The sequence below is a fragment of the Poecilia reticulata genome, chromosome 16, assembly GCF_904066995.2.
Source record: "Poecilia reticulata chromosome 16, P_reticulata-male-v2, whole genome shotgun sequence".
In the NCBI taxonomy this organism is placed as follows: Eukaryota; Metazoa; Chordata; class Actinopteri; order Cyprinodontiformes; family Poeciliidae; genus Poecilia; species Poecilia reticulata.
Genome location: NC_088845.1, coordinates 12,102,557 through 12,127,337, shown reverse-complemented (window position 1 = coordinate 12,127,337; position 24,781 = coordinate 12,102,557). Strand labels below are relative to the sequence as shown.

The window sequence follows — 24,781 nt, the reverse complement described above, 5'->3', positions numbered from 1 at the left end:
TGTTCATGGATCAAGTTCAAAACTGTCATATTTTAATATTCAACAACTGGACATGGACATTATATCAAATTCTACAAATCTGATCTGATAAGACAAAAAAGCCTTGCAACCTCAAAGAGTTGGAGCTTGTTATCAAAAATCATCAAATTAAAAACTATTTCATTAAGTGAAGGTTTTGATGGTTGTAATTCCACTAAATATTTATGTATTGATTACTGAGAAGGAGAACAATTAAAGGTTATAGATTTAAATAAAATTACAGATAATTTTTAATACAATGTTAATAAAGACAGATGAAATGCAATATATATATATATATATATATATATATATATATATATATATATATATATATATTTTTTTTTACTTTTTTATTGTATTTTGAGTGGTGCTTACCTTATTTAGTAAAAAAGCAAGCTTCTCTGTGAAATTAAACTGATCTGACAAATTATTCAGGCTTTTGAATAATTTAACAGCATATGATCCAGTGACAACAGCTGGAAGTAAAAATGTATTAATCATCGACAAATTTAAGTGTTTCTATTCTTTCAGTCTCATTAACACTAATGACAGTGTTTCATGGTTGAATTCTAAAGTGAAAATAAGTGAAAATATTCAACTTTAATCAGTACCAGAAAATCCCTTAATTTGCTTAAATAGATTTTAAAATATTTATCAGACTTGAAACTTAAACTGTTTAAAGGTGCCATACAATTATTTTGAGTGATAGTATCATTTATTTATTTATAACTTTTGAAATTACAAAAAATATTTATATTGATAAAATATATGGTGTATTTCTATTAAAAGATAAATCAAATAGCTAATCTGGTTTAGATTAGCAATAAAATACATGATGCCGTTTAAACTCCGACATAAAATTTTAGACCTTTTACATTGAATATTATTTTACGTATGTGTTACCAAGAAAGGTTTAGTTATGAGATATTTATTGAGCATAATTATGGCATCAATCATTTAGTTCTTGTAAACTTTGGACTCAGCTCATTGTTTCTTCTGAACTAAAATGCCATGAAGTCATAAAGAGCCTCAAAACAAAGTGGTAGAAGTTTATGTGGATCCCTATATTAACATTACTTTTGCCTAAATATCTCTATTAAACTTTTCAACTTAGTGACTCAAATGTCAAATCTGCAGCTTCATGTTTTAGGACTTGTGTCACAGTAAAATGTCTTTCAGCTTTATCCTGCTGTCTGTTACTACCCAATAGTAAGTCCCGCCCACTCCTCACAACTCTTTGGACTCACTACGGCCCAGTTCTCTGTCCAACAGGTCCGGAAAACCCCCAGAAACTCGGGTCTTACCCTAGCAATAGTTTGTGGAGAATTATCTGTTTAAACTGGGGTCGGAAAGGACTCGTCTAGCTCTGACTACCTTCGATCCAGAAGTTATGACCTTTTACAGTTGAGGAGCAATCCGCTGAGTAGCCCTCACAGCGACATAACCCCTACAACCACTCCTGTTAACGGTAGCTCCTCTCCTAAAATAACGGCACTTGTTAACGGCTAGATTAAATTTAGTGACTTAGATTTAAGTCCCAAGGTCATTATTTTAGTTTTGGCTAAAAGCAACCTATAAAACATTTCTACTTTTTCCTCCCAGAATCAAACTTCATAGCTATTTCACAACCATCAAAGAACTTTAAGGTGACTCATTAATTGAATGTCCACAACATCTTTTAGATTTTCTTAAATGCTAATTATTTTATTAGTAAGGCAATTTTTGCAAGAGTCAGTACAGCTTAATTCACTAGCAGAAATAATCAAATAAGTAAAATCAATAATCTAGCCTATCTTTCCCTAATGCTGACACTGAGAACTAAAAAGGGAAACTTTGAAAGAGACGGACAGAGTTTGGCATTTTGAACCCCAGAACTGGCCTGATGATGAAGAAGGTGTTGCAGTAGCAGGAGGTTCCCAGTACAGGAAGAGTACTGACTTAGAGCGGCAAGTCTCGGGCATCAGGGTGACTTCCTCATGCGCGTAGCGGTCCTCAGCTGCTTGTCTTGCAGCTCTGTAGCTCCCTTCTCCTCGTCTCACGATCTTCCTGGTCCCACGGAAGGAACGCACCAGTTCTTCCTCTTTGCCTTTGTTCTTTGCCTTTGTCTTTATCTTCGTCTTTATCTTCATCTTTGCCTTGGTCTTTGTCTTTGGGGGTCTGAACCCAGCTGTTGAGAGAAGTGTGATTTGAAGCCACATGTTGCGGGGCTAACGGGTTGGTCCCCATGTGCAGAACAGTCTTCGGTTCTGTGGCCCCGGCTCTTCTTCAGCTGCAGAGTTCTTTGTCCATCTCCGTCTTGGCTCGAAGCTGCCTGAAGGATCCAACCAAAGATTCCTCTGTTGCACCCACCTTATAAAGGGTTTATCCACCTTTTGGTGCGTTTGCATTGGCTAGCTTTGTTGCTGTTCCTATCTCATTGGCTGACTGCTTGGACAGATGATCTCATATCCATCACCCTGGAGACCTCATGACCTGATGTCTGTTCTAATGTCCCCAAGTTGCTCAACAGTTCCTCCTACCTCTGTTTCCTGCCCAACCTTTTCTTGAAGTTTAGCAATAAGGCCTTAGTCACCTCCGCTATCCTATCAGTTCCCCTTTTCCCCTGTCCTTCCACCTACCATCTACCTTCAACACAACATCAGTGACCTTTAATTACATTTACAACATTTTACACCTTTTCAAGTTCAATGTCAAAATCACATTTATAACCTTTTTGATTTAACATTCATTTATAATGTTATAATAACCATAACTTATTAGTTACTCTTATTATAATCATAATGTGAGTTATTACAGACACTTCTGAAAAGAAACCAATGATAATCCATTATTCTAATTATCTGATATCATGTTACAGTTTCTTGTTTCACCTTTAAGTACTTCCACAAGTGTAAGAGTAAGTGTAAATATTCTTATAATCAAATCAACATCAACCACTGGTTAAACCAATATTAATTATTGGCATAATTATAAGTCATTATTTTAAGTATTTTACTCTGGGTTTTATCCAATCTCTCAACATGTTTAGATTTTATTCTTTAAAAACCTTTAATGCTTTAAAATAAGGAATGGTCTGAATTATTTTTAGCCTGAATTAAGATAGAAACTTCCTCTTTATTAAGGAAATGAGCTCTTCCTGTTTCATGACTCTCTTTCTGCCTGACTATGATTTTTTATGATTAAATAGAAAAAAGTAGAATTAAAGCAAAGTTTGCAGGACACAACAACAACACACACAACCAGATTCATTTTATTACCGTCTGACTCTATTGTTGGGTCTTGATGTCACCTGTGTAATTAATTCTAAGGTAATTTTATTTATTATTACTATTAAACTAAAATCTCCAGCATGGGGAAGTGGGATGAGCTCGACTTTTCTCGACACTGCAGAAACCCAGTTTCACCACTGGGAGGTGCTGTTTAACAGTTGATGACCACAGACTTCATTGATTCATTTTTATTTCCAAGAACAGACTGACAACAAACAGAAAAAACGTTATTTTAATAAAATGTAACAAAAGTAAACTTTCATTTATCTGGTCTTTTAGTTGTACCAGTTTTATTAGCAATTTTCTGGTTAAATGTTGGCCTTTACTAAAGAGTTACATCAACTTTTACTATCATGCTTGCAAGAATGTGACAAAATAGGTACAAAATAATTCACTTAAGTGAGATATTCAATAATGAAACAGGAAAAAGCAGAAAATATCTGAGGAAGAGGTGTTGCATTTAAAGCTTCTCCAGCTTAAATGTTGGAGGTACTTTGGGAAAAAAAATCATGCTAAATAAATATAAGCGGATACAATATCTACTTGAATGCGTAATTTTTCTAAGGAAGCATTGCAAGTTTTACTGTAAATAAAGATTATGTCTTTATTTTTTGCAATATAACTGCAAAAGAATACTAACAAATGATTTTGAAGCTTTAGTTATCGGAATTTTACATAACATGACATTTGGTAGTGGCTTTCATTAGTTTTTTCTACATTATTCTAATTTAATAACAGAAAATGTCTGTAGATAAAAATATGTAGCAGAAAATCTGTAACAGAAAAGTATATTATTAGACATCTAATATTGTTTAAATGTTTAATATACCAAACATTTAGTGCTACTAAATATTTATTTAGCAATATACTAAATGCTTGTTAAGCATTTAATAATATACTAAACATTTAGTATGTTACTAAATGTATATTACTAATCACTTTCTTGTTTAGATTTTGTTATAACAACATAAATTCACTTCAACAAGATACTGAAAACATGATTTTTCCTAAAACTGGGTAGATTGTATGAAACAGTCCCATCAGATCTCTGAGAGTTTGTGAACTTTGGATTCAGTTGTCATTTTCTCCAACACAGAAATGTTATCAAGTCATAATTAGTTAGACAATATAATAAAACTTGATACATATAGAACAGGAAAGTGTTCACTGGTACAATAAACAAGCTGTTTTGCATCAAATGTTGGTCAAAACATCTCTAGTAGATAAAAAAGATTTGCCTTATATTTTCTCAGGTATTTATCTAATTTCTCAGAATTAGACATCTACACAACACTGTGAACAATATCCTAGCCAGTTTGTGTGTTTTATTTTAAGATACAATTTTATATTATGATGGTCAGCTATTAACCATGTGGCCTACATTAAATCCACATGGGTCTCATCCATACATGCTGGCTAGGAACCAGCCCCTTGTCTTATGGTATTTAATTCTTGCAGTGCTGTAAGCAAGATTTTTTTTTTTGGAATCCCCTGCAACAGACTGGAGACCTGTCCAGGGTGACCCCGCCTCTCGCCCGGAGATAGGCACCAGCAACACTCCTTACCCCACTAGGGCCAAGGGTGTTCAAAAAATGGATGTATGGATGGATGGGAGTAAATCCCATCTCATTATTTGGTGGGAGGGGCAATAAACAGGACATTTTCTTAAGAGCAATTTTGGGCGGGGGGGTGTTCGGGGGTCAGCAAAGTTACATTGAAATGCAACGCAATGTGGTATAAAAAGTTTTTAAACCACATTCAAGCTGCAGGACCAAAAATGACTACACCGTGTTCCAAATTATTATGCAAATTGGATTAAAGTGTCATAAAGATTACATTTTTTGTTGTGGTATTAAATTTATAGATGGTATTGTCTGTCAGGGCTATTTCAATCACTATAATTAGTTTCAGAGAGCTGGGTAATTAGTTTGTCTGGTGAGCTCAATTAAAGGAAATCTACTTAAGAAAGGTGTTCCACATTATTAAGCAGGCCACAGGTTTCAAGCAATGTGGGAAAGAGAAATGATCCCTCTGCTGACGAAAATCATCAGATAGTGCAGTGCCATATGACAAGGTATGAAAACATTAGATATTTAATGAAAACTGAAGCATTATCGTACTGTCATGCGTCATGTTTTGGGCTGAAATCATGTGGAGAGAGCTGGTCGGCCCCTTGAAAAAATGCTCTTCTCATTGGGAGGTTTGTTCTGTAAAATTTTATTTAATAGTTCATGACTTGAAAATTATACTGACCATAATTTGTATTCACCATTTAGGAAAATCTGAGAAAATATCACTTGCATAATAATTTGGAACACGGTGTAGTAATAATGCACATCAAACGTGTTTTTCTCAGTAAGCAAACTGTTGAGAAGTAAAACTAGAATTTTCATGTTGCTTCTATACAAGTTTTGTTCAGTCTCACTGATCTAATCTCTACTACACCTTGACAAAAATGTAAGGTTCTAAATAAAAAGAAGTTTTAATGAGTAACTCCTCCTAATAAAATTCCTCAAATACATTGATTTATTGTAATGACTCCCAATACAAGTTATGGGCTATTTAAATTATAACTTCTTAAGTCGCTATATTTTAAACAAGTAACAAGTAGATAGTGTCAGGATCGGTGGTTTGTTTTCTTTTTCTTTTTGTTGTTTTTGGAACCTGCTGCTTCCCACTTCCTCCATCAGATGCCGCCTAGGAGCAGAGCCCCTGGAGAAGCGTGTGGTTGAACCCAGAGACTCACCTGAGGCACATTATCTGACAGATGCTGTGGATATTTAAGAAGCGGCGAGCTGACACTTCTTTGCCTGAGTGTTTGTTTACCTTGGTAACGAATCGTTCCAGAGAAAGGCCCTCTGAGCATTTTCCCAAGATAATCACGTCCTGTGTTTTTCCTCGTCAGGTTTACCTGGATTCCTCCGGAGTTCTTCGAGAAATAGTTTCCCGTGGTTTGTTTAATCCCAGACTGCTGTCAGCCGCCAGAGCGCTTCCCCACTCAGAAAGACTTACCTGTCTGCCCTCCAACTGTTCATCGCCTCTCCACGCTGCCCCTGGATCCTTCCCTGCTCCTGAAAGAAACTTCCATCTGCTCCTAGTAAGCCTCCCCCCTTCAGTATATCTATTCATCCAACCCCTGGATTCGCTGACTACTAACGACTTCCTCTCGTTGACAGTGGCTGAACTGGTTATCCATTCCTGACTCCTGCTCCATGTTTTTCTTTAGCGGCTCTTGTTCTAATAATGGTGGGTATGGACCTACAAATTCATTATTTATTTTTCTTAGACGAAAGGCGGATTTATCTCGTTCTGTTTCTTTTGCCTTGTCATATTGATATTGTTTAAATGCAAACCCCTTTTCAATGTTTATTTGTGGGGGATAATTCTAGATTTCTCAAAGATTGGGTGGTGGTGGTGGTGGTGAGATTTCCGCCCATGATCACAACTGACTAATATAACTTTATAATCACTATGAAAAAGGATAGTTTGAACTTGTTAAATAAAGTGTGGAATACTCTGTAAACCTAACCTGATTCTTATTAGATTGAGATCTTCTTTACCGCTTTTGAAGTAGTTTAATTTATGAAATATACTGTACCTATCTGCTCAGATCACACACAAAATATATTCACCACAGGAGGGAGCCATCTAGCATTTTTTTTTAACTCCAGGGACATGGCTCTCATTACTGTGATAATTTACAGCACTAAGGGTTTACCATTCATTGCAACGCTTTTCTTAGTTTCAGTTCGAGCGCTGAGCTGTTCTTACACTGACATCTCCAGGTTTACATCAAAGCAATGTTGGGACTGCTTTTTGTCGTGGTTGTGGTTTTTATAGGTAAGAGAGTCATTTGAATAAAATATTTTCAAGCCTAAATCAAGATTTTTATAGTGTAACAACCAGCTAAACCTTATCCCTAAACAGTTCAAAATGATTAAAATTTACCTAAAATGTTGTTGCATTCTACAGTAAGCTAACCTTTTGTTCTCTTATCCAGATTTGTTTTATGACTTTTTAAGCTATTTTAATGCTGCATTATACTTGTAACTGTTTTCCAGGTTTATCTAATGGATCTGATGTGTTACCAGATGGTCCTCTGAATGCCTCTGTTGGAGGGACAGTAACGTTCATGACAAACTTGAATCCAACAGCAAAACCATTTTCATCAGTTCAGTGGGAATTTGATCCTGGTTCAGGACCTAAACTCATAGTTTTATCACAGACTACTGGAGACACACCTGGACCAGGATATGAAGACAGGTTCACTCTGTTCAGATCTAATGGATCTTTGGAACTCAGGAATCTAAAACTCAATGACAGTGGAAAATATGAAGTTAGAATTGTAGATGGAGGGACCCTAAAAATCAGAAAAACCACACTGGATGTTTATGGTGAGTGGATGTTAAAATCCAAGATTCAGCTAACATGTTTCGGTCTCTAAAGTTTCACTGCAATTTATTTAATTTTTTTTACCCTCTATCCATCTTATAACCCTTTAAACAAGTGAGAGCTGCAGACTATTATGCTGAGCTCTGAACTATTTTAAATGTATTTTGTGGGAGTAAGAATTAAGAAATTAGTGGAATGGTCTGCTACAAATCAGGTTTCCTTCAGAGCATTTAAAATGACATTGGTCAAAATAAAATGAGAAACCTTTCAGAAAGGCTCAGAAACTTGTCAGTTGTGTTGTTACTTAGACATAGCTTTGAGCTGCATGAGTTCAAACTTATGTTTGTCAAGCAGTTTTGATAAAAAAGGTTTTCTGTTGATGTGTCTAAAAAGTGTCTTGAGAAGAGTAAGTGAGAGGGAGCAGAGTAAATATTTCCTGTAACTTTCATGGTAGAGTTTCCTGGTTAGAGATTTTTCCTTGTCAATAGTAAGCTGTACTAGTTTACTATCCTTTGTTTCCAACCTGTCATATTTTTTGATTAGTGTTGCAGAGTAAAACTGACATGATTTTATGGAAGTTGATTTAAAATGGGAGTTAAATATCATAGAATAACATTTTCACAACTGTAGACATTAAACATTGTCACAGATTTATATAGAATTGATTTAAAAAGTAATCAAATTTGTTGTTAAAAACTATTCAGAAAATTACATAAAGCACTTAATTCAAGCAAAAAGCATAAATGTTAACTGAGGAGGAGTAAGGCTGTATTCAGCATGAACAATATGTAAATTCATTAGTTTTTTTTATTTAACAATTTCTCTCATGTCAAGGTTTGTACTGAATTGGTTCATGATTACAGTAGAGATTGTTGACTCTTGTATTTGATGATAACTTTGTTTCCTCCAACAGAACCAGTGTCCAATGTCAGAGTCTCCCCACTAAGTGCCAACTTGATTGAGTTCAACAGCTCAGTCAGTCTGTCCTGCTCCTCCTCTGGATCTTCTCTCTCCTTCCTCTGGATGAACAGCAGCTCTGAGGTTACAGTCAGTGACAGAGTTCAGATCAACAAAAAAGACAGAAACTCCACTCTGACTATAGCCAATGTGACCCGAAATGACCAGGGATCATACACATGTCGTGTGTCTAATCCTGTCAGTTTCATCATCAGTGACCCAGTAAACATCTCTGTTTATTGTAAGTTATTCATCTACTCATTTACCATCTGTTTAAATATGCTGTAGCCATCAGAGATCAAATTACCATCTCACGTTACTGAACTGTAATGTCAATATTATTTGAAAATATTTATCTAGAAATCTAGTTAATACTTCTTATCAGGCTATCATAATTATTTTAAGATTTGTATCTGCACCATCAAAATATATGTAATTTCTTATTGTTACTTAAAATTACATTTTCTTTACATTTTGCTGTTTCTAGTATCAGATGGTCCAGACAATGTATAAATAAAAGTGGATCCATCACAAGAACATCATAAGAAAGGGTCAGACATTAATCTCATCACCTTTTTGATCATGGTCTATATATACCCAAATTGTTAGTCATTGGTGGCTACATTAATAATCATGTAGCCACCATGATTGTAGCTACATCATAATCTGACACATTTTGCCCTTTTAGTAACATAAAAAGACAAAAATGTCAACACTGCAACCCACACTGTAGAAAGATGGAGCTAAAATTCACTCATTCATCTTTCTTACTACTGCACAATATGTTACAGATTTAATGACGATATAACTGGGCAATACACATATCACTAAGATCTGTTCACTTAAGTGCAATGCATTGAAGCTCTATAGATTTAGTGAGACTTTTTAATGCAGCACAAAAAGTTGTGTAAGGTAAAGAAGTGATAAGGTGTTGAAGTCATTAAGCTTCTACAACCAAGTTGTTTTGATGCTGAACCAGAGGCCAGAGGCAAACTTCTTATAGAGATCAAAATATGAAATAATTTTTTCTTCCATGCAGCTGGATAAATTACTCATTTTCTGAGGTCTATGTATTAATATCTCAAAAAGTTGCCAGAAGATGAAATCTAATCAGATCTGAATCTGATCCTGTGGAAGGCAGGACGAGTTGGAAAAGTAAACGGGGATTGTATCTTCTTAAGCATAAAAACGTGAATGATGAGCTCAACGGGTAACTTTCCCCACAACCTGCAGTCAGACATTTGCAAACTGAAATGTGAGGAGACAACACCAGAAAGAAAGGTGCAGAGATATGGCAATGTTTTCTGAAGGCTGTGTAGGAAAACATTAGTTAGGAACATGGCTAGTATACTTCAGACCAAGCTCAAAGTATATGAAGTTACCTTCTTGGGTAACTTTATACTTATTTAATTCTCATTTCCTTTCTGGTTCATGCACTTCAGAGTTGTTGGTAGTCAGTTCCATTCAGCCTTTCAAAAGCTTCACTGTTGTGTGATCTTAGGTCCAATACCTTTATTTAAAAATGTATTAATATTTTAAATATTGTTGTAGTTATCATGTAGTAGTTATTTAAGGTAGACAGTCCATTTTTCCCCTAACATATAACATCATGGAGAAATGTTTTTTCAAAGACATACATCTTTGTAAAAGCTCAAAAATGGGGCCTTGACAACTAATTTCTCTCCATATAATTTATTGGACTAAATTTGTTGGACTAAAGGTCACTCACTAATTTTTCCTTGGATTGCCATTAACTTTGATTACAGCACATATTCACTGGAGCATTTTTTCAATAAGCTTCTGCAATATCACAAGATTTATTTCCATCCAGTGTTGCATCAGTTTTTCATCGAGATCTTGTTTTGATGATGGGGGAGTAAGATCACTGCTCAAAACCTTCTGACCCAGAGTGAGAGAGAGTTCAAAGGTTCAGGTTAAGGTGCTTTGAGTTCAGCTGATTTGGGTGTGAGACCATGAGTTTCCAATAATTATCTTTTTCAAACCATTCTAGTTTCCTGAGATACTGAATTTTGTTTATTTCTTTTTATTTGTAAGCCTTAATCAAAGAAACAAAAGCGATTCCATATAAAATGAGTTTCATATTCTGGAATTACTGTAAAGAAATATTGCAGTTTTAAGCGTTATTCCAATTTTTTAAAAATGTACTACTATATCCTTCTAAATACTTAGTGTGTCTAACACCCAAATCAACTTTTTTTGATGATAAATTAAGTATGTGTTTTAGGATTCTTTCTTTACGTTTCTTGGCAAATTTTGACATTTTCATAAAAATGTGTTAAGTTCTGCAATAGTTTTCCTAAAATTAAAGGCATCATTCACCTTTAGTTGAATGATGATTAGGCAGTTGAATTTTTCTATTTAGGAAAATAGCTCTGTTAGTTGAAAGTTGTTCATCTACATCAGCGTTTCTCAACCTTTTTCGGCCCAGCGCCCCCTAGCCTTTATCCAGGTCCCTCACCGCCCCCCACCTAAGAATTTGCAGGCTACTTTGCACTGACTATTATTTTATTATTAATATTACTATCTCTATTGTAGATGTTTTAATTTTTATGCTTGTTTCTGTATTTATAATCAAAAATAATTTCCCAGAGAACATAAAGGCCATGGGAATAGAAATTATTTTCACAGGTGTCTATGAAAAATGCAATGAATATTCAAGTTAAAATCTGTAGGCCTAACAGCAGCCAATCAGAGTGGAAAAAATATTCTTACTCTTTGCCATTTTCTAGTTGTTAAATATTCCACAAAATGACCAGATAAAAGGTGAACAACATGCCAGTTTAAACTTTGAACTATTTGCAAACCGACTGAGCTCTGCAACATTAAAACATGGATAGAACTGTAACTACATTAATCATAGCTCTTCTTCTTCTCTTCAGTGTTTGTCAGTTTCTGGTGGTGCAGCTCTGTGCTGCCTTCAGGAGAATGGGACATCAGAGTATCATCCATAAAATTTCACCCACATGGCATTTATTGTGCAAACCAGAGCTTTCAGTGGAAAAACTAAAGATCCTTTTAATGCCATACAAATATGAGACAGAAACAGGGATTATATCTTTATATAGACCTGTCTATTAATTTATAGATTAATAGTTTTACTGGACAGAAATTTGGTCTGGTTTGTAAGATATATTTATTCTCAGTACTAGATATGGTTTCAGTAAACCCATGACATTTCAGCAATATCATTTTACCTTTTATCTGGAAATAGTGTCTGTTTATTCTTGCCATACAGTTCTCTGTATTAATTATTGATCAGAAGGTCTTGCCATACCAGTTTATTCCTCTGTGTTTACTTTAGTTTCTTAGTTTATTCTTGCATTTTGTTCTTCATTCATTTCCATTTAGTTTCCTTTGATTATCCTCTCTTGGTTTATTGCTATGTCCACTTTAGTTTCTTTCCTGTTGCTACATTTATTTTATCATTTATTGACCATCAGTAATTTTCACTCATTACCTGCTGCGCCGCCTAATCGTCATGTGTTTCACATCATGTGTTGATTTTTCACTATTCAGAGTCGGATTCTCTGTTTTTATGCCATAATTCACATCTAGTTCGTCGCTCCGATTTATGTCCCGCTTTTCCTGTTTCAGAGTTTTGCGCAATGTGCGCGTCTTTTTACCCTGTAAGATGCAGGGTGTATTATACCAATACCAAAAAAGTTAACCTTCAAATAATTATGTTCAATTATGCACTCAATACTTGGTCGGGAATCCTTTTGCAGCCTTCAATGCAGCGTGGCAATCAGTCTCTGGCACTACTGAGGGGTTATGGAGCCCAGGATGCTTCAATGGCCTTAAGCTCATCCAGAGTTTTGGGTCTTGCGTCTCTCAACTTTCTCTTCACAATATCCCACAGATTCTCTATGGGGTTCAGGTCAGGAGAGTCGGCAGGCCAGTTGAGCACAGTAATACCATGGTCGGTAATACCAGTGGTTTTGGCACTGTGAGCAGGTGCCAGGATGTGCTGAAAAATGAAATCTTCATCTCCATAGAGCTTTTCAGCAGATGGAAGCATGAAGTGCTCCAAAATCTCCTGATAGCTGCTGCATTGACCCTGCCCTTGATAAAACACAGTGGACCAACGCCAGCAGCTGACATGGCTCCCCAGACCATCACTGACTGTGGGTACTTGACACTGGACTTCTGGCCTTTTGGCATTTCCTTCTCCCCAGTCTTCCTCCAGACTCTGGCACCTTGATTTCCGAATGACATGCAAAATTTCCTTTCATCTGAAAAAAGTACTTTAGACCACTGAGGAACAGTCCACTGCTGCTTCTCTGTAGCCTAGGTCAGGTGCTTCTGCCGCTGTTTCTGGTTCAAAAGTGGCCTGACCTTTGACCTGGGGAATGCGGCATCTGTAGCCCATTTCCTGCACACGCCTCTGAACGGTGGCTCTGGATGTTTCTACTCCAGACTCAGTCCACTGCTTCCCCACAAGGTCTGGAATCGGTCCTTCTCCACCATCTTCCTCAGGGTCCGGTCACCTCTTCTCATTGTGCAGCGTTTTCTGCCACACTTTTTCCTTCCCACAGAGGTGCCTTGATACAGCACTCTCGGAACAGCCTATCCGTTCAGAAATTTCTTTCTGTGTCTTACCCTCTTGCTTGAGGGCGTCAATGACAGCCTTTTGGTTTTGAGTAATAAACCAGGCTGGGAGTTTTTCAAAAGCCTCAGGAATCTTTTGCAGGTGTTTAGAGTTACTTTGTTGATTCAGATGATGAGGTTAACTGCTCGTTCAGAGAACCTTTTCATGATATGTAATTTTTTTGAGACAGGGATTTTGGGTTTTCATGAGCTGTATGCCAAAATCATCAGTATTAAAACAATAAAAGACCTGAAATATTTCAGTTGGTGTGCAATGAATCCAAAATATGACAGTTTAATTTTTATCATTACATTATGGAAAATAAAGAACTTTATCACAATATGCAAATTTTTTGAGAAAGACCTGTATATGATAAGCTTCTTTTGAAATGGAAACAATAGCAAATATTCTGGAGCTTAATAGCTGTTGTTTGTTGTTATTTCTAGATAATTTGGACAAATATAAGAAGCACATTTTTTAGAAATCAGAATAATCATTTCACTTCAATAGTTAATCAAACTAAAGTAGAAAATGTGATATTTTCTTCACAGTATCGTTTGGGTTCAAACAACTAGCAGCACGCTTTGCCGCCGGCAGGAAGTACGTCACTCCCAATGCCGAGACAGAGTCTGCCTGTCATATTTATAAAACTTTATCAGTTAATCATGTCAGTAATGACATTGTTCATCCAATAAATTTTGAGTATGTGCTTCATTATCACATTTGTAATATTTGTCTCAATGACAAACACTACACAAAGAAAACTGGTTATTGTGTTAATGTGTTGAATTAGTTAATATTAATTGTTCTCTATTATTACAGATGGGCCAGAAAAAGTCAACTTAGAACCACCTTCTCAGAAATATCCAGAAGGGTCGAACATCCGTCTGTCTTGTTCATCTGACTCCAGACCTCCTGCCACTTTTCAGTGGTTCTTTAATGGAAACGTTCTGCCTGGTTCTGGATCTGAGCTCGAACTCCTCAATGTTCAGAAGAATCAGAGTGGAAACTACAGCTGTCAGGCCTTTAACAGCAGAACCTCAAGAAATCAAACATCTCAACTTTTAGTTATCTCTATCGAGGGTACCTCTACAGAAGGTAAGCTACATCACTGTCACAAACGTTAAAATATTTTATTTGTACTTTCCGTGACATACGCACTATACGCATTTTGATAAAGAAGAAGAGAAACAGCTTTCAAAATCTTTTACAGATAAAAGTCTCAAATGTGTAATTGTTTTCAACACCTCCCTCTACCCTGTAGGACCACATTTTAATCAGAGTAGATTGAATTTAGTTTCTGGACTTTGACTAGGCCATTCTATTAGATGACTATGCTTTCATCGAAATGTTTACAGTGTAGCTCTGGCTGTATGTTGAGAGTTGTTGTCCTGATGGAAGCTGTTCCCCAGTGACGAGTCTTTTGCTACATTTAGGAGGTTTTTCCAGGATTTTCCTGTATTGAGTTATTTCCATCTAACCATCAACTCTGACAGGGTCCTTGTCTATTTAGAAGAAAATTATCCCAACAGTGCAAGTCTATAACAGTCATCTATCTCTATTGGAATGGCAAGAAATTTTTTTATGTCATCTAAAATGGTAAACAATGAATTTGTCAAGAGCATTTCCAGTCATCCTTACTTATGGAAGTGCTTTACACACAGACACATTCACCCATTTGCGCTCACAAACCTGCAGACATTATACACTGATACACAGATCAGTAGGAAACTAAAAAGGGTCATTTATTCCATACAGATGTTAAGTTACAAGTTCTTAAATAAGCAGGTTGGTTCAGTGGAGGAGGTGTTAGATGATGTCTATGATACAACTAACCACAGTATATTATCTATCTCCCTCTCTCCTGCAAGCATTACCAATATCATTCCTTCTAATAGGTTTGATTGTGCCAATTATTTCAGTGCTGCTATTCATGATCTCCAATTCTTTCTCTATGTTAGTCCACAGTAGAAAAGAATCTGAATCATTGTCTTAATTAGTAAAAATATTTGTTTTCCTAGCACCATTCTTGTCTATTTCCTGCTTGCATTTGTCAAGGCATTGTGTAACTTGACAGTTTTGCATTGTAAACATGTTTTTTTTATTGCTTTTTAGAAAGAGACCCATTACCACCTGGAGCCATTGCAGGGATTGTAATTGCTTGTGTAATATGCGTTTCTTTAATTGTTCTTGGAGTCTACTTCATACTTAAAAAAAAGTAAGTGGAAAAAAGCTCTGAAAATAAAACACAGCCTTCTATAATTATTAATAATTTACAGTTAAGATATGCTTAGATTATTCCTTAAAAATGTGCTTTCTATATTTTGTCAATGCACTGCTGCTGTTTTGTAGTTATAATTATAATCTTGGATTTGACTGTATTTACTGTCATTTGTATCCTATTAAATAATTAAAGATAATTACAGGTATAAAACAATATTAATTTTGTGATTGTAATTGCATTATTTTATATATAATTGAGAATTATTATAAAAAACAGGACAGGACAATAGTGTTTCTTGAATATTTATAAATATTTATCTACTTTATTCTATTTTCATTTTTTTGTCTCAACAGAAAACGGGGGAAAATCTCAAATAGAAATATTTCTACAGGTAGGTGTGTAACAGTTGTGCATGTATGTTTATTAATTCAGCATTTGTTATTTTACTTTAATTTATCCTTTTTTCATAGATGGGAATAGACGAGCTAATGCTGCAAACAGCAATGAGGTAAAAATGATCAATTCTATTAAATTTTCATAGATTATTTTTATATTAATGCATGTTATGGTTGCCATGATGAATTTAAAATATTTGAGCTTACCTGAAAGAACATACTCTGTCAAAATAAAAGCAGTTTTTCTTAAAAATATTTTAAAACATTTTTGATCAAAAATACAATGAATGACAACCCTCATGTTTGGATTTAGATTTCTTGTCTTTTCTGTATCATAGCATGTTGTTTTAAAGATATGCGGAAATATTCACAGTCTGAAGTAGCAGTGAAAGTTGAGGAAAATTACCCTTCATGTATCTATTTAGAAAATTTTGAAAATCTGCACTTCCAGTGTAATTCAATTCAGTTTATTTCACAACAAATGTCATTTCATGTCACATTTCAAATATTTTCAATTCAGTCGCACATGCTTCCCAATTAATCCTAGTGATGAAACAATACAGCAAGCTCAATTAATTATTCAAAGTAGTTAAAAAAAATATTTCTAAGGAAACCAGCAGATTTCTTCAAGTCATTGACTTTCTGCATTTACTTGCAGCAACAGTAAGTTTGTTGGTGAAAAGTTGTTTATTTACTGCAGTCATGGCTTCCATTATAGCTTACATTAGTAATTAATGAGATATTTTTCTAAATTTACTTAAAAAAATGTCTTAACCCTCTATGCCATGACTTTTTATTTTTTGGTGGAAAAAATATTTTCCTGCATTCTTTGGGAGCTTGTTGGCCCTTAATTACATATCAATCATAAAATTGGACCCTGACACCTCTCAGAACCGGATTTGGGTTTGTTACCTCAGGGCAACGTTGCACTACAAGGCGTCTAAAACGTCAAGTTTTCTACAGTGATTATGAGAAGTGAAATGAGGTGTTGAAATCAAACAAAAACTATATTCATAAAAAAACTTTTTTGACAAAAACAAATCGGACATGGTTCCAACTCACCAAATATAAAATAAACAATTAACTTTCATTAATGAATGGCACATTTGAGCAAATTACTAAAACAAACATTTGTGTGTTTGTATGTGTGTAATGTTTGGCAGAGTTAGAATCACTAGGAATGTTGAAATCAGTCTTTTTCCCTATTGTATGTTAAACATCAGGAAGGAATTGCTTGCTAATGTGAAAAAGAGTGTTTATCACATTTTTGGCACTTGATTGTTGGCGTACCTGATACTCACCATATGTTATCTATGGGTTGCATTGACCAGATTCACATCTGTGACTAATATTAAAGCTGCAGGTTCTTTTTGTAAGAGTTAGTAGTTCTGATTCTTTGTTAGAATCAAATGATAACATTTCCACCAGCTCCCATATCTGGTAGATTTGGTGGTGGCACGACTCGCCCTGTATAGGTTGTAAGGAACACCATCTGCACCAGTCATACAAAGTTCCCTGCAGACCCCTATTTTTGGGTTTGGCAGGTATTGCTTCAGTCTTTGCCTGCCTTGGAATAGGGCCATTAGTTCATTGATGACCAGCTTAACACCCTTTGGGACTGAAGTCAGTTTTGAGGATAAACAAACAATGAAATAATGGTTGTACAGTGGATCCTCATGTTTTCTTCAGGAATGACCCCAACTTATGAACCATGCACATTTTGTCCATGAAATGACCTTGCATCCATCTCCTGTTGCTGTTAGTCAATAATAAAGTCAAAAAATTGTCTGTAATAATTATTTTGTAATCAATTGAATATCATCGCATTAGAATGACCAGAAGGGCCCTAACTGCGCAATGTTGCCCTGAGGCAACAAACAAAAAAAACACAGTTTTAGCATATAAATTATAAAAAAAATTGTCTTGAAATTATATACAATGCACTCTGCAACAGACTGGTGACCTGTCCAGGGTGACCCCGCCTCTCGCCCGGAACGTTAGCTTGAGATGGGCACCAGCACCTCCCGACCCCTGTGAGGGACAAGGGTGTAAAGAAAATGGATGGATGGATGATATACAATGCTTCTTTACATACTCACAGATATAAAAATATCTTTAGTTAGAGTGACCCAAATTTAAACATGAAGAAAAGGGATGTATAACTTACAAGTAGGAGGCAAGGTGTAGCATGCACCTCTGCTTCATGTAAAGGACTGCTCCTCTTCTAAGTAAAAAGTCACATGAACCTCAATACCTCTTTTATTTGGACAAAAATATGTCTGGAGGTATTTTAAATCATCAACCCCCAAAAATAAAATAAAGGAGCAACGCGAGGTACAGATATATGATTTGTTGCCTGTGGGCAACGCCATGCAATAGAGGGTTTTAATATCCACTTGATATTTAATTTGGTGCTTTTGTCAATGATTTTTGTTGTGCTTCTGAACAATAACAATAAAAACATTTTGATTCTGAGGTTGCATGATTAGGATAGAGTGCCAGAGATTTCAAAGAGGACATGAGACCTTCCTTCACACAACTGACATGCACACAACATACAACATGCACAAAATATTATTACATTTTACAATAGTTAAATATTTGTATAAACATTCTTTAGAGCAAAGCAAAACAAGCCACAGTTTTTTCATGAAATGGAAACTATTTTTTTTTGCTGATGTAAGAGAGCTGCAACATTTTATCAAGGCTCAAGTCAGAGTTTTTACTGATGTTTGTTATATTTTCCCATATGCAAAATTATGAGCAACTGCACACTTTAACACCAAACAAACAAACATTGAGACATTTGAAGTAACCTATTAATGTGCCAGTTGTTAACCTTAAGAAAAAAAATAAAGCAATTTAAACACAGAAGGATGGCCTGACAATATAGTTATCCTAATGGTGTATGTAGGAAATATGTAACAAATTTATGTTCCATATATTCTAGGTTATTTTTTGTAGAAAGAATAACAGATTCATATCTGTCTGGTAGCTGGGACTTTATCACCACACAAAATGTTGGAATTTGAATCAGGAAAAATAAATGTGACTCAATAAATTTGTGGTGCATTTCATTTGATGCTTGTTTGAGGAATATGGTCTGTTATATTTTATGCAACCATGACAATTCGGCTGGTTTTTCATATTCAACAATGCTAATTTTTCTTTTTTTCTCCATTTTTTATTGTTTAACCAGGAAGTGAACTACGCAGATGTTAAGTTTTCGAAGAAAAATGTGCAAGCCCAGAGGGAATCAGATCACCCTTCACCAACCTACGCTGACATCAGGGTGAACAGAAATTGAAGCACTGAAGCTGAAACCAAACAGGCTGGCTGCCTGGATTAACCAAATTCTGCTGAAACTTGACGCTTTGTTATGCAAAAACCAACGATGACAGAGCTGCCAGAGCTGGCTCATGATGCTTTGCTTTAGCAAATTTAAGCATAGTTTACTTCTCTCTGGCACCTTATCATTTCATGATTAACCATCACTCCCATAATGAAAGTCAGAAACCTGACCATTTCTGTCTTTTGATTTTATGACTTGAGTAAATTCAAAGTGAGCAGCAACCTTTTCTTTACAGTCCATGTTTTTTTTCTTTTGCACATGTCTGATCAACCTTTTATCCTGATATGTTCCTACAGAAAGCTTAAGTCTTACATAGATATAATAGATTCATCAATACAAATATTCTCTTGATTTCTATTTCACATCAATGTATCTTGTTAATTTATCATTACAGCATTGAAGAATACTCATTTTGTGTTGTGCAAAGATAAAATAGGAAGTGTCTGCAGACACTATTATGAGAAAACTGCAGCTTTTCAGTTTACAGTAGATGTCTTATTTTGCACCAATAAAAAGAAATCCTCCAACTTCTGGGAGTACAGAAATTGTAGTTTGGTAGGTATTTAGGTTTTAAAGTTATGATCCAGTTAGATTTTAATAGGTTTCTTTCAAGGTAAATAAGTAGATCATTATTTCTGTCAGTAGTAAACAAAGAATCATTCTAAATTTCTGAAATCAATTTGAACTTATCACGTTCTAAAACTTAAAGTGAAAAGTACGTAACTGACAGGAAATAGTTGTTCTTTTAATGAATAAAGTAAAATAAGCAGGCATAGCCAGTGTATGAATAGAAAATAGTCAGTGCTGATGTTTAAACATATTTTAAATAATACAGTGGCCATATTTAAAAGTAAAATGTTAAAATCACTTGATAGTTGTTTTGATACTCCGACAGTCTAACCCAGCTGTACCTGAACACATGTTGCATTTAGTGACAAGTAGGAGTCCTTTGTTTTGGTGTCATGTTTTAAAGTTGCAGTCTTACTTACACACATAAACATTCTTCATGTATTCAGGTAAAAAAACCAACACTGTATTAATTCGTTAAGGTGTTTGTTACACCCCTAGTAAATTCAAAAGTCTAAATTGGAAATCTTATGCATTACTGATCCAGTCAGGTTGTTGTAATTTAGTTGTCTTTTCTTAATGTAGAAGTGCATCCTTTATTGCTTAAACAACAATAAATTGACTGTAAATAGCAAAATTTAGGCAAATGTGATAAATACAGCCAAAGGTATGATCATACTTTATCTTGGTGATATTATTTTTATACTATACTAACATGGAAGTACTGAAGTAACAAGCTAATTGTAGAAAAGAGAAATCCTTTTCTAGGTTTGACTTTTGAACCAATGGGTGATCATCTGAAAGAAAACACAAATAAATATATATTATTGTTTCCAATTATTGAAAATGTAAGACAGTGTTAAGGAAGAGTTTCTCTGACTTGGTTAATTTTGGAAAAAAAAGTCTGGCTCTCTCTTCCTGTTGGACCCCAGGTCCTCTCGGCGGCCGCGTGTGGCCACAAGAAAACACAACAATGTGTGTTGACGTCACAGAATTGCAGAAATTAATCCAATGGGAGACAAAGTATGAAATTACAACAGAAACTGCAGAACAACAGAGACATACATTCATTACCTGAGACAAAGAGGATAGAAAAAAAAGGCAAAGACGCGTCTTTGGAGAATTGTAAGAACAAATCTAATTTGTTACTTTGTGTAGAAAGTTTTATAGTCAAGGATTCAAATAAGGCGTATCTTTGCTCATCCAACCAGGAGCTGTCTCTGACCCTCTCTCTAAAGCCATTTGTTTCCAAGATCCAACACCAGTTATCATCATTATCTAAACAAAGTGGAAGCAGAGCTTCTCCTGAAATCCTGCTGTTTTTATGGCTTCAGATCAGTGTGAAAAGCTAGAACTTTTCCTGATTTATTTTCCCACTCAAAGGGCAGATCAAAAGATCTTAGGAAACGATCTGCTGTAACTATTTGTAAAATAAAGGTCACTAGGCCAGAATAAGTTATTAATTTTAAAACTATAATTAAGCTATTTCAATCAAATTTGTTAAGTTTTAAAACTTGCATATTTTAAATTTATTTTTCTTAAAAAATCTTAAAATCCTGTAATGTTGAAGCAGGTTTATCTCCACAAACCCAATTGTGTTCTTCTGCACTCAGCACCTCAAAAGATTGAGTCCTGCCATAAACCAAAAAGTAATACATAAAATTAACAGAATAGAGTAACATTCATTTTTTCTAACTTATCAATATAATATTCAATCCTAAGTATAAAAGTTAAGACAATCATTTCCAAAAACCCATTCACCATAACCCTGAGCAATTTTCTAATACTTAAACAAAACATTTTCATTCACACAATTTCCATTTGATTCTGATAGTCCCAGATAATACACTTTTCAAATACATTGATCATTTACTAAATTAATAATTCTAAAACTAGATAATACACTTTTTCATCAGAGCATGCTATTAATAACTAAGAAAAATGTCTTACAAATTATATGATAGTGGTTTTAAACATTCTATGTTGTATTTAGTTTTTTACACCATCCCAGATGTTCACGGAAGAGTTCTGATCTCCCATGAACTGGGTAAACTTCTCTTTCCCACGGTGATCCAAATGATACTGCCTTCGGCCTTCCTGCTTATGCTAATTTTGTGGCCTCCTGTCCTTTCTGATAACACAACAGGAGTCTCAGTGAGAGTTCCCCTCTGAATACTTACCCATCAATAGTTTGTTTTAAATCATTAGCAGAAACCTGTTCAAAATTAAGAAATTTGTTCAAAGAAAGATTAAACTGTATTAAACGCTAAAAATAATCATTTTTCCTCAACAACAGAAAAATCATGGTTTTAGAATTTTGTCATATTTCTCCAAAAGTGTTTCCTAATATATGTTGTGTGTTTACTATTATTTCTTTTTTTATTATTGGGTGAACAGGGTATTTAAGGAAATTATAAAGATTTTTCCCCCTAAATAAACATTTTCAAACATCTATTGAAGTATTGCATTAGACCTTCATTGCTTGTAAGGAACAGACTTGATGGATGATAGAATAGCTTGTAGGTGATGTCTTGTTGGTGAATTGAACTTTTGAAAGCCCTTTCATAAGCCTGCACTTCAACCCTATTAACAATTTGTTGAATATCTATTCCATATCAACTTGAAAAGAAGAAAAGAGGACAGTTATCCATCTATTACTATATCAGAAGCACATTGATGACTGCAGGTTTATTTTCAACCAATGTGTATTTTGTATATATAATCATGTTGCTGTAAATATTGTAGAAAAATCTACAAATAAATTCTAACTTTTGCACCTTACTTTTGTTAGTTTTTTTTCATCATCATATGTCCTGAAAACAACAACAAAAGTGATACACACAGATCAAAGAGAGAAGACCTTCATGACCATAATGAGTGAATGCAAGTTTAAAACCAGAACTTTATATTACTACACCACCATGTAAAATCCTTTTGACACATGGTGTCAAAAATCATCCTAATTAAAATTAAAATTAGGAATGTCAAATTCAAATTTTCTGGGCCTGACATTTAAGTGTTACAAAATAGCGGAAACAGAAATCTTTAATGGGGAAAATACTTTTTCACATCTCTGTACACACTGAGGTGTGTAGAAGCAGAGATACATTCAAAAGTTACAGGGCATCAGAAGCTGAAGACTAAAGTCCTAACATAGGTGCTTGAAGCAGGAAAAAGAGGTGAGGCCATCGAAAGATAAGAGGATGAATTGTTTCAATCTGGAGAGACTCAGAGAAAGAAAGCGATTAAAGGAAGTTTAATGACAAACATTAAAGTCCTTTAGCGTTCAGTCCCTGGCCAGGGATGTCGAGCTGGAACTTCGATAAGCTCGACATTCCTGATGCTGCTAGGAATGAAATCCCCCTGGGGCCTGTACTGGTGGCGGAGGTCGAAGAAGGATGTGGCCCGAGAGCCAGGAGCAGAAGGTGGAGATGGGGCGGAGGTGGGTTGATCGCAGCTGGTAAGCGGAGGAGGCCATGGATGAAGGTCCTTTTCAACTGGAGCTCAAATGATGATTGGCCAAAGCGAGGCTTGATCCAATGCTGATAGGTCCAGGGTGAAGAGAGGGAGGCGCTGACTGATGAGGCAGGTGAGGCTAAAGGGTCTCCAGATTCAATCTGCGCCGAGGCTTCATTTCAGTAAGCACCAAAAGAACAGACTGGATGTCAAAGAAAATAGTATTTAAGGTATCTATATAAATAACATCAGGCTACAAAGAAAAAGGAAAAACACTACTCTTTCTGACTTAACTACGGTCAAATCAGAATGGAAAAATTGAAGAATCTTGAAATAAAATGATTTGCAACAACATTTAATTTCCCTTTGGGATCAATAAAATATTTTGATATGAATTGAATTGAATTTGAATGAGCACCAATAGACCTCTGGCCTCCTCCACTCCCACCTGTAATGTTCACATAGACATAAGAGGAGAGGAGAGGAGAGGAGAGCTCCCCACTGTGAAGGTAATGGTGATCAAATGGTTTTGTGTTTGAAAACCAAAGGAATCTGATGAGAGCAGGTCAGACTGAGGCAGATAATACATTCAGTCATAGTTCCACTGAAGTTTATTTATAGCCAAGAAATTCAAATTTAAGTTTACTTGTGTTTAATGGTTAAACCAGTTTTTACAGTGGCTGTTACTGACGTCAGCAGGCAGAACATTTCCATGTTTTTACTTATCAGCAATAAGCTGTTATACTTTCACTATGATTCAGCTGTTTGCTTCAGCACAGTGTTTCTCATTGTTCTCTTTGACTTCAGTACTCAGGTGAAACTCAGATCTCAGGTGTTGCTCTGATCAGATAAAACTGATCTTCCTCTGCCTAAATGTCCAAAGTACACATTTAAACATAATGAAAGTAAGTGGGACAAACACTCATTTGAGTTATGAATTTAAAGTAAGATTTGCCATTTAGAGCCTTGGAATACAGAAATTCACAGTAGCATCTGCTCTACAATAAATTCAAAGTTTACAGTGAATCTACCCCTGTCCTTATTTTGAGACAGGGGTAAATTATTGTGAAACTCTTTGTTTCATACAAGAATGTTCTCTGTTGATACTATTTAAATAAAGGTGTTTAGGCCATCATAATTTTTTCTAAGTACATGGAATGACTTGAAAAGAAAGACTGGTTCACTGTTCCCCAAAAATAAATGTAGATATTAAATGTATGATTGATATCTTCAGTGATTAGTAATTTTAGTGAGTTTCTTGAAGAAGTGCTGATAATGTTGTCACTTAACAGTAAGGCTTGCTACTCCACAGAATTATAAGATATTTCTATAAAGGAAATTTCACCACAAGACTGATTAAATCTAGCCCCTTGTTTTAATTTGTTCCAAAATAATATGAGTCCAATATTGTTGCTAAGAGTTGGATCAGATTTCACCAGGCAGAACCAATATAATGTAGTTAACATTTGTGGTTGTATACTGTATACACTATATATATATATATATATATATATATATATATATATATATATATATATA

General features: G+C 35.1%; 1 protein-coding gene and 2 long non-coding RNA genes across 3 annotated transcripts; all 3 read left to right on the top strand.

Annotated features, from left to right (window-relative positions):
- Positions 1-6,137: 6,137 nt before the first annotated feature.
- Positions 6,138-7,132, top strand: LOC145555282 (uncharacterized). The gene is made up of 3 exons (XR_014091392.1): positions 6,138-6,387; positions 6,467-6,536; positions 7,033-7,132. It is a non-coding gene; the product is annotated as an uncharacterized LOC145555282 (long non-coding RNA).
- A 745-nt stretch (positions 7,133-7,877) lies between these two features.
- LOC103478121 (cell adhesion molecule CEACAM6-like) lies at positions 7,878-14,628 on the top strand. Its single transcript, XM_081597348.1, has 3 exons — positions 7,878-7,896; positions 8,596-8,880; positions 14,071-14,628. The coding sequence occupies exons 1-3, from the start codon at positions 7,878-7,880 to the stop codon at positions 14,373-14,375; spliced, it is 609 nt and encodes a 202-aa protein (XP_081453474.1). The 3' UTR covers positions 14,376-14,628.
- Positions 14,629-15,808: 1,180 nt separating this feature from the next.
- Positions 15,809-22,555, top strand: LOC145555279 (uncharacterized). The gene is made up of 3 exons (XR_014091389.1): positions 15,809-15,863; positions 15,943-15,980; positions 19,067-22,555. It is a non-coding gene; the product is annotated as an uncharacterized LOC145555279 (long non-coding RNA).
- Positions 22,556-24,781: the final 2,226 nt, after the last annotated feature.

What these genes read in the sequence shown, in the direction of transcription:
- LOC103478121 (XM_081597348.1), top strand. An exon ending in AGTAAACATCTCTGTTTATT is followed by an intron (nt 8,881 to 14,070) that starts GTAAGTTATTCA and finishes CTATTATTACAG; the next exon opens with ATGGGCCAGAAAAAGTCAAC.